This window comes from Trachymyrmex septentrionalis, unplaced genomic scaffold, assembly GCF_001594115.1.
Source record: "Trachymyrmex septentrionalis isolate Tsep2-gDNA-1 unplaced genomic scaffold, Tsep1.0 scaffold170, whole genome shotgun sequence".
NCBI lineage: Eukaryota > Metazoa > Arthropoda > Insecta > Hymenoptera > Formicidae > Trachymyrmex > Trachymyrmex septentrionalis.
The window spans coordinates 48,661-59,213 of record NW_017304865.1 but is presented as its reverse complement, the minus strand read 5'-3'; the positions used below and the strand labels follow the sequence as shown (position 1 = coordinate 59,213).

The 10,553-nt window shown below is 29.2% G+C and overlaps 2 protein-coding genes across 4 annotated transcripts in view; both read left to right on the top strand.

The window, feature by feature from the left end:
• LOC108746442 (serine/threonine-protein kinase 11-interacting protein) overlaps positions 1-3,956 on the top strand; it is a 7,885-nt gene extending 3,929 nt beyond the window's left edge. The window contains exons 10-18 of one of the 2 annotated variants that reach the window (XM_018483224.1): positions 162-239; positions 780-915; positions 1,160-1,284; positions 1,688-1,825; positions 2,084-2,265; positions 2,387-2,484; positions 2,765-2,967; positions 3,089-3,393; positions 3,745-3,956. In XM_018483224.1, coding sequence (XP_018338726.1) covers positions 162-239; positions 780-915; positions 1,160-1,284; positions 1,688-1,825; positions 2,084-2,265; positions 2,387-2,484; positions 2,765-2,967; positions 3,089-3,393; positions 3,745-3,939 — 1,460 coding nt within the window. In that variant the 3' untranslated portion in view covers positions 3,940-3,956. The remainder of the gene's footprint in view (positions 1-161; positions 240-779; positions 916-1,159; positions 1,285-1,687; positions 1,826-2,083; positions 2,266-2,386; positions 2,485-2,764; positions 2,968-3,088; positions 3,394-3,744) is intronic. The other variant, XM_018483225.1, reaches the window with a different exon arrangement.
• LOC108746443 (carbonic anhydrase 2) overlaps positions 3,914-10,553 on the top strand; it is an 11,255-nt gene continuing 4,615 nt past the window's right edge. Inside the window, exons 1-6 of one of the 2 annotated variants that reach the window (XM_018483227.1) lie at positions 6,429-6,538; positions 7,596-7,692; positions 8,620-8,787; positions 8,878-9,037; positions 9,120-9,225; positions 9,578-9,805. In XM_018483227.1, the coding sequence (XP_018338729.1) occupies positions 7,605-7,692; positions 8,620-8,787; positions 8,878-9,037; positions 9,120-9,225; positions 9,578-9,805 (750 nt within the window). In that variant the 5' untranslated portion in view covers positions 6,429-6,538; positions 7,596-7,604. Of the gene's footprint in view, positions 3,963-6,428; positions 6,539-7,595; positions 7,693-8,619; positions 8,788-8,877; positions 9,038-9,119; positions 9,226-9,577; positions 9,806-10,553 lie in introns of those variants that run through there. The other variant, XM_018483228.1, reaches the window with a different exon arrangement.

The following is a 10,553-nucleotide window of genomic DNA, read 5'->3' as shown; positions in this document are numbered from 1 at the left end:
TTATTAGCTTAAATTTGTTATTTGTTATTAGTTTTAATAATCTTTAGTAATATATATATTTGTATTATATATATATATATATAAAACATATGTACTGACCAACGCGTTTGTACATTTTACCACGTTTTTATGGGAACTATAACATACTAATACCGGTGCAGGTGGAATGGAGGGTGGAGCTAAATCCATCACCACTTCTCTGGTGCACTCCGACTCTCACACCCAAACTCAAATCTGCTGTAAGCTTCAGCCAAAATAATTTATGTTACAGCATTTCCCTATTTTTTCTTCTTGCTTTTTTCTTTCTTTTTTTTCTCTTGATCCTTTTCTTCTTTTCTCTTTTTTATTGTTCTCTTCATATTTCCCATCAACCAATTTAGCCATTGTACGTGCGTGCGTGCGTGCGATATTTAATCATTTTATTTTGTCTTTTTATGTGAAAATGGAGTTTCGAGATGTTAAGAAAGAAAAATCTCGGCGGTTGATAGATTTAAATCTTTTTTTAGACATTAAAAAGTATGGTCATTTATATCTTACCCTGTTGTTAATAATTTCTTTAACACTTCTCTTTTTGGTGCTATAAAAGCGCCTATTTCCACTTGTTATTTTTGTAAGCGCAATGTGATGTATGTATAAAAAAAAATGCACAAGGTTAATTTATACATGAGATTTCTTAATTTTGGTTCATTCTCTTCTCTTTCTCAATTTTCAAAAAATATAACAACAAAATATGTTACTTATCTCTCTTTTTCTGAATGAATATTCATCATCGCCATCAGGCTCAGCGACAAGTTTAGATGAGTCAAGGGAATCAACACCGTCTGCCAATATCCTGACGAAGAAATACGAGAGTGACATAGAGATACTCAGTAATCCAAGTCAGAGCAGCATAGAAGTTTTAGATGAAACTCTAAAGTTAGTCTGCTACTTGCTTGCAGTTATTATTACAGTTTTTACAGTGATACTTATAGTTTATGGTTACTTGACATTATATTCGGATAACTGCATATAAATACAAGTGCAACAAGAAACGAGTTAGATAGAATTACTTTATTAATACAATTTTATATTAAAAAAGAAACAGAAACATACATAATCTCGTCATCTGTTTGTCATATTGTTTATGTTGATATTTTAACTATGATATTCATTGATACAGGGCAAACGTCACACCAAGTCGCAAACGCTCAACGGAGGAAAAGCGTATCGTAATCGCTCCTTCTTTAATAACAATACCAGATGCTACGCCGATCATGGCAGGCCTAACAGAAAGTAGTTCTTCGGGTTTGTATTTTTCGTCTTTTGTGTGTGCATTTCTTTGTGAACAGTTATTAAGTTAAGTTTAACAGTATAATTATTAATGATGATATTAATTTTATTATGGCTCACGTATTTCTTTTCGTTCTATGGAAATTAAAATAATTAAAATAATTACTTATAATATAATATAAATAAGGAATTTTATAATGTGTTAATAAATGCTTACAATGAAGTTGTTCTAGCGAATTATAAACTGTATGTATAAAATTAACCTTACATTATTATTTTATTCCATTAAAGTAAAAATTAATGCTATTTTCAATATGTAGTTATGTACTCTTTTTACAAAGTTTACAACTTTTACAAATAGTGTCAATTTTTATTTTAATGGAATAAAATAATGATATAAAGTTAATTTTATATACAGGCTCGTTAACAGACAGCATATGCACGGCATATGAAAATAAAATGGTCAAATCGAACATTGATACGAAATTCCATAGTAGCGATGGTGAAAAGGAAATAGCATTTGCTCCTATGACAAACTTAACATCGATGCTGGGAGGTAAAATAAACAAATTTTATTGAACAAATGATACATTGTTCGACACTATTAAAAGTGCTTGATCGCATCAATAAAATGAGCAAATATTTTGCTTCTGCTTGAAACATTAATTTTATTTTGAATGACATGACTATGGTTTCAATTATTTATCAATTATGTTAATCATTATTAGCAGTTATATTCATTAGATATTACGTTATGATATTAATAATTAATAATTATTATTTTTATATTTATATCTCTCTGTGTTATTTTCAGGCTTGCTACAAAGTATCAAGATCGGCAGCAAAACCTTGAAAGGTGAAGAGGCGTCCAACTTTTTTGGCAGTAACGTGCAATATTCCTATACTGATTTTAGCAGTATAGATCATAGAATCAAACTGCATATCATTTTAAATGTATTTGAGCATGAGAACGAAGAACTCGTATTTCTTCTTAAGGTATTTAGCTTGAGATTTAATTCATTACATCTCATCTAATTAATTATGTATGACAAATCTGAATTACATAGAATTATAGATTGTATATATCGTTTTTTTTTTTCATTTTCTTTCTGTATAGGCAGACATTTTGATGCATTCTATGCAAGAAACATTTTCTGGATGCTTAGTCTTGTCTACGTCTAAGGTTTATGTTCTTAGGATCGATGGGTCAGAAGGGTAAGTTCGTACTTTGATATAAATTTTAATATACAAAATCATAAAAATGTTTAAGAAATATAAGGTGCTACTTTTTATTGTGTTTTTTAAATAAAAGTATCAATAAAGATTATTTATTTTAATTTCGAACTTTAATACACTATGTGTCTTCAATTAATTTGAACTAACAGAAGAATCTGGTTTTATATGTGGTTTTCTATTCTACTGTTAAACGTGCGAGAAAACTTTTTAGTCTTAATAAAGAAACTAAACAAAAGAAGAAAAAAGGAATTTGTAACAGGGAAGATCCACAGCGTTGGCTTCATAAGGAAATTAGCTGGACGACGGACAGATTGAGATCTTTTATACCGCTGCCATTTAAGCAAGGTGTTTTAATTGAGTTACAACAGTCTGGGAAAGCCGACGAAGAACATCTCGCTATCACCTTGCTTTGTATTCTGCAAGATTTCCAAAGAACGTCAAATTTTTTATTTTATATTACAGGTAAAATGTGTTTTAACGAGTAGATGAAACTTGATTTTAATTGATTGTAAGACTTCAAGTATATAAATATATTTGATGTTAATTTTCTTTCCTTCTATTTACGATGTGCCTCTGATGATAGATTTGCAGTTGCCTGCAAGCTGCGAAGTGGAATTTTCTATTCCAGAACGTTACAGCATTTTGATGCACAACGTACTAACGAATACTGCAAATTATCAGATAGGGGACATCATACGATTACTAGCAATATTTTCCTCCGCAATCTTAAAATATCAAAATATTGCTATTAAGATGAAACTATCTGGATTAATACTGACGGGTGCAGCGCTGGTGATACTAAAGGACAACGTCCAATGGCTTATACCAAACAGCAATCAAGTGCCTTTAGTCACTAGAGAACAAGTTATGAGCAATTTGATTGGAATAGTCAGTAATTTTCGATAATATCTGTTACCGTAAATGTTTTATCCATGAGTCACTAAAGAAAATTTAAATTTTCTTTAGTGACTCATGGATGGGTATCACGATTAAATTTAACAAAAGTAGTGCTGTCTCAAGTTACCTGCACTATCCCAAGTCACATATATTTACAGCTTATAAGTTATAGCTTATAAAGCTTAGAAAGAGATAATGCTTTTAAATAGTTGCTTTATGTAATCTTAAAAGTACAATATACAAAATGTTTTGCGATTGAGTCGTTTGCATTATCTGTTTTTATATTATCCGTTGCACATTTAATGAACATTTACTGATATAAATATAATGTAATAATTTTAGGAACATTGTGACACTTGGTTAACTTTAAATTTTTTGGACGAAATTGTGGGCCTTGAGGAAAGTTGGACATTGGAATTTGTCTCTTCTGGTGCTGCCGAAGCTGTAATAAGTTCTATTCAGCCTCCGTGGGAAAAGTTATTCTCGATACCTCTGCAAATAACACGCATAACGCAAGATGATGCAGAGAAAGCTTAAACAATACATAAATCAAATTTCTAGTGAGTTTTTCTACATTATAGCCATAATGAAATTAATAAGGTGAAATTGTGCATAATGGCAACAATAATACTGGAAATAACTAATCAAATGTTCCTCTATATACGCTTTCCTGCGTATAATAGCGCTAATTATACTAAAACAACTAATCAAATGTTATTTAAATTCACTCTTGTATTATATTATGTATCCACGGAAATGCACCTGATTAATTTCACCATGATTATAGTTTAGTTCAATAAACTTTTGTCTTATATCTAGAAAATCCAATAGACTAAGAACAATTACTATAAAGGGAAAAAAACACGCGATGCTCTATTTATTGCAAGGATTGCAAGATTAACTTGCTGAAACGAAATAGAGAGAAATCCAGATACACACACGCACACACGCACGCATGCACGCGCACACACGCACACACGCGCGCGCGCACACTAAACTTAAATAAAGTGCGTGCGTGCGTGCGTGCGTGCGTGCGTGCGTAGATAGTGCCCGCCAAAAGTTTAGGGTCAGCTAAATATCTCAGAAAGTACGAATTTTTGAGAAAAATATTTTAGATAAAAATTGTAAGGTTTAAACAGATCTATTTAATGATCTTATCATTAAATAGATCTTGGGTGATGTCGCCAATGTCAGGTCAAAGTCACATCGATTTTTTTTAATGGAATACTCTTTTTGATGCCAAAATCTAATAGCTGGTGTTAACAGCTTTTCAAAACACTAATCAAATTATTTTTTATTAAATATTTTTTAAATTATAAGGCTTGAAAGTTACAGTATCACCGGCATTAGCATTACAAGATGTCCGACTGACGACTATGACCTCTTGAATGTTACTCAGGATCATGCCCTGAATAACATTTGTTATGATCGAGATCATTGGAGATTGTTTCTCTTATTTTCATTTCTATGTAAAAATAAATTTTCAGTGCAATTATTAATTTAATATATTATATTAAACATATAAAACATCTGAATTGTGTAAAAATGTAAAAAAAAAACATCTGTAATGTTACATATCACGTAAATTACATATTACGTGATACGTAATTTATAATAGATTTAAATTAATAATCAATTTTGTATAGTCTATAAACGCGAAGACATCTTGATATAAAGGAGACATAAAGAAATAATTGTTTTTCAATGAGAGAATCTGAACAAACTTTAACATTCAAAAAAGATATAATAAAAAAAAAACAAAATAATGACAAAATTATAAGTAAAGTTAAACAAATATATAGAATGAGGCTCGAAAGAATCTATCAGTAAAAAATGTAAAAAAGCCCATCAGAGCCTACATCAGCTGTTCGGATGCACAGAAAATTCTTTATTTTCGTGTGAATGTAACAAAACATTTCAATATTTTTTTAATTTTTCGTGTTTATTTTGAATGACTACACAGCAAATCTGACAATCTGATGAGCGATGTGATTCTATTTAGTGACGCATTGTATATGATTTGGTTTTACTTTATGAAAGTTTTTATATTATTATTGTATAAGTTAATATTTTTGATAAACATTGGGCTATTCATTACATAGCTAATTTAACATTTGGATAAAGAAGAATGAACTAAATTGTCGGGAATCATCAACTTGGAATTTGCGTTATTTATGTAATTTCGATTTATATTTTATAAGGACCCGAATTGAAGGATCGAACCGTTTATTTTATTCGTTTTGTTACATTCACACAAAAATAAAAAATTTTCTGTGCATCCAAACAGTTGATGTAGACTCTGATAGGCTTTTTTACATTTTTTACTGATATAAGTAAAATATCAAACGTATGGTTCTCAATAGTGCCACACTAAGAACTATTATAAATATAACTTAACTGTAAATATTTTCGATAGAATTGTCTTCCTTTGTATTAACTTTTGAATCAAAGTTTCTCGGAAACGATTTTGTATGCATGCAGTCTCTTTTATATCAATTTCTCAATAATTTGTGTTGGCAATTTAATTATTAATTATTTCTGATTATAAATGTCTGACTGTGATATGTATATTTAGAATTTTCCAATAAATGCAAGATGCTCAGGTATTAGTAAATATTTATATTGCGAGGATATTGTAATTTATATTTTGTAAAACAAAGAATATAAATAAATATAATTATAATCTTAAGTATACTTTTTCGATTCTTATCTCTTTATTATCATCTTATTATTATTTTCTGTTAGCATCAAAACGAATGTAAGGTCTATTTTTTAATCCTGCATTAGACTGCATTAAAACTTTCTTTCTCGCTTTTACTAAATATCAAACATATATCTATTTCACTTTAAGTTCCAAGTGTATACGAGCTACAGAAAACAGACCTTGCAGTAAAATGACCTACTTTAATGCATTATTATAATGGAAGAAGCATCTTGCTATACTTTTGTATTAAGAGTCGTGTCTGTAACTTGAAAGATTACGACATATGCTTGATAATGATATGCACTACTGCAAATTGCTTAATAAGTACCCGCGTTCTCCATATCTTAAATAGTATCGACATTTCAGTTATCCATTTGTTTCCCATTCCTTCGTAACCATCTCAAAAAGTTTCGAGCATATATTTTATAAAAGGTATGATTTATAATACATATACCTTAATTTATAGTAATATGGAAGATATTATTGATATAATTGACCTAAGTATTGTAAAAAAAAGATTAATATGCATAAAGTAATAAAGACAAACGGCAAGAATTATACGAAAGTTATTATTTTATAATGTAACATTTATATATTTATATATGTTCCTGGTGGAAAAATTTTACTGAAATTTCACGAAAATTTCACTGAAAGTGATAGCAAAATTGCTAAAATTTACTGTGGGTGATTTTATAAAGCAAAACTAATGAAAAGTCGCTGAAATTTAATTAAAATTTCTCCATTTTTCGAAAATTTCTCTAAGTTTTCTGAAATTTCACTCCAACCAAATAGATGAAATGAATTAGTTAAAAACTTATTACAATTTCTTCATAAAATTTTCAAAAAAGTTTGCTGAATTTCTCTAATAATTTACCGCGAATGCAATATACCTATTACCATATGGAGTTCTATTTTTCTAGTTCTATTTTAATAATTAAAATATAGAATAGAATAAAAGGAGGAGCATTATGAGATTTTTTTATCTATGGTGTTCATAGTAGGATCTTATATTTAAGACCGTCTTAAGTAAAGTCTTAAGATGTCATAAATCAATTAGAGAACCGCATTAGCATCTTAAGACATTACTTAAGATTTTTTTGAAATAAGAACCGATTATGAATACTGGCCTGTTTTAATAATTTATAACGTTTTATAATTCCTTAAAGAAATCGATAAATCTTCAAAATTGAATTCCGAGATGAAAGTAAATAAGATATATTTTTTGTTAGTACAAATTTGTTTAGAAAAATTGTAAAAATAAATTCAAGAATCAGTCTTATTATGTTTGTTGTCTAAAAATATGCAATTTTGTTTTCAAATGTATTTAAATTTCGTTGAAATTTTGTTAAAAAGCATTCCGAAATACGGAACAATTTTAGCAAAATTTCAGCGAATTTTTCGGCAAAGATTTGTTCCATGAGGAATAAATTGTAATGTTCTTATATACGCATTCATATATGTATATAATTATCAATGTTTGTACAAAAAGAATTTAGAAATGCGTATCCTACAAATTGTAACGGCATGGCTCATTCTCATCGTTATACCGCACTGTGGCATCCATGGTTTTGGATACAGTAAGAGAGGTATGACAAAGTTACAAATTTCGATTTATTTTTCGCGACTTAATATATAAAATAAAACTAAAAAAATCGTAGAAAATTTTCCTTTCTTATTTTTCTTTTTTATTAAAATTTTTTTCTTCATTAAAACAGACGAAATTAATTCGGAAATAAGATAAGAACTTGAAAACAATTATACTATTTACAATTATATTACTTACAAACAATGAAACCTTTAAAGAAACCTGTGTAAAGACTAACGATAAATATAGAGATCGACGAATAATTACAAATTGATGAAATTCTATAATTATTATTCATATTCAAATAGTGTAAATAGTGTAAATAGCAGTCTATTTAACTTATAATAACGCTCTTTAAGATCCATCGATTCCATTTGAATAAAATTTTTTCTTCGTAATTTGATCTATAAAAATGCATCTGACAAAGAATTTTATGAATTAATTAAGAAGATTGATCATCAAGATTTTCTGAAGATATGTAATTATGTATATATTCATATTTATACATGTGTTCCAGCTACAGAATTGAATACGTATAATGATAATAACAAACATGAAGAATCACTCTTGTATTTTAAGGTAACATAGAAAAAAATTAAAAATTACTTGTTATTTGCCTGCATTTTGTAAATAATATATTTAACAAATTAAGTGCCAGTGAATTGCTCTGCAAACAATTATAATAACAGTACGTACAGGCTTATTTAGTGAGAATACCATTATTTATCATTGTTACATATTATTATATTGTTAAGACAACAATTCTAATTTCAGCTAGTGTGAGGAATTAAACAGAGTCACTATTGTATAAAAATATAAAACATTAGAGGAAAAACTCAAAATGAATGTATATATAATTATGTACATTAGATCTTAAAAGGTTATTAATGAGTAAAAAAAAAAATGTTATTCTAATGTTTTATTTTAGAGCAACACTTGTGGCCGAAGAAGTACAAATCATGCGCAGGAAAACGGCAATCACCAGTGGCTATATGCACGTCAAAGGCGATCGTTAAACCATTTCCGGCTCTTGAACTGATTGGTTATCATGATTTTTTTCCAATGCCGCAATTATTAAGAAATAATGGAAAAACTGGTAAATATTTTTGAGTAAATATTTTTGTCATGTATAATTTTACTGTTAAACTTTTTAAAAGAGTGTGTACAATACATCTCTTTTTTTTAGTTATACTTAGTATAGACAAAAATGAGACACAAGTATATAGAACATTGCCTTATATATTCGGAGGCATGCTGCAAAATCAAACATTTGAAATGGAAGAAGTGCACTTTCATTGGGGCTTAAAAAATAATAGAGGTGCCGAACATGTACTAAACGGTATAAGGTAACAGTCGCATTTATTTGTTCGAAATGAAATAAATAATGAAGAATAAATCATAGCAATGAAAGATCAATATCCAATATAGATATTCAATGGAAATGCATATTATACATTACAATATGGCATATGGCAATTTTTTAAATGCATTACAACATGAGGATGGTATAGCCGTAGTAGCTTCTTTCTTTCAGGTAACCACGTGCACGCATGCATGCACGCAACATGCAACACGCACATAAATCGTTTTTTAAATCAATTATAAATATAAAGCTAATTACGATCAAAGTTAGATGTTACACTAATACATACACGTGCGCGCGCGCACACGCACACGCACGCACACACACGCAAACACACACGCACACACACACACACACACACACACACGTATGAAAGTATTTATATTTTTACGCAATTAATATACCTAAGTATTTTTATGAATTATAAATAAAAAATTAAATTAAAAATCTATCAAAAGCTTATTTAAAGATTTACGAAATCGAAGAAAGTTCTATGTCCAAGTAATTACATGCTTAATTTCAGTTGCAAGATGAAGACAATGAACGTCTTCAACCTCTTATAAGTAAATTATCTGATGTGCAATGGGCACATACAAAGTTATCGGTCAATATGTATCTCACTCTAGCATCCCTAATACCGTCAAATACCGATGTCTTTTACACATACAAAGGATCTCTCACAATTCCGCCTTGTAGCGAAGTAGTCACCTGGCACATTTTCGCCAATCCAATTCCAATATCCTTTCGTCAGGTATGTTATTTACATTTTAATCGTGTTTTATTACGAGTACGCACAAGTACATACATATATTTAGCATTCCTCTCTTTTTTAAAACAACTTTTTAATGATACAATCTTTTTATCATTTCAAATAATTAAAATAATTCTCTTTCAATAAGGATCAGATATCGTATAATCGCGTACTGTCTCTTATATAGAATAAGTAAAAAGTCCCGGACCGGTGAAATATCTCGAAAACTAAGCATTTCCGAAAGAAATGTTTCCTACAAAAGTTGTAGAATTTTAAATAATCTATACACTGATCTGGTCAATCTGACCTTGTTGCGTCGCCAAGGTCACATTGATTTTTTGAAATAGCACACCCTATTTTTGATTTCAGAATCTATAATAACTGGTGGCAAGAGCTTTTCAAAATACTACAATAAAGTTATTTTTTTTAAAAGTATTTATCGAGTTATAAGGCTTGAAAATTACACAGTGTGATGCCATCGGCATTAGCATTACGCAAGGTGTCTAACCGACAGCTAAAACCTTTTGAATTGTTCAGGACCACGTCCTGGATAACATTCGTTAAGATCAAGATAATTAGAAATTTTCTTTTATTTTCATTTTTACATATTGTAGAATTTTTAACACAAAAATGAAAATAAGAGAAATAATCTCCAATGACCTTGATCTTAATAAAAGTTATTCAGGATATGATCCTGAACAACATTCAAGAGGTTTTAATCGTCAGTCGGACACCTTGCGTAATGCCG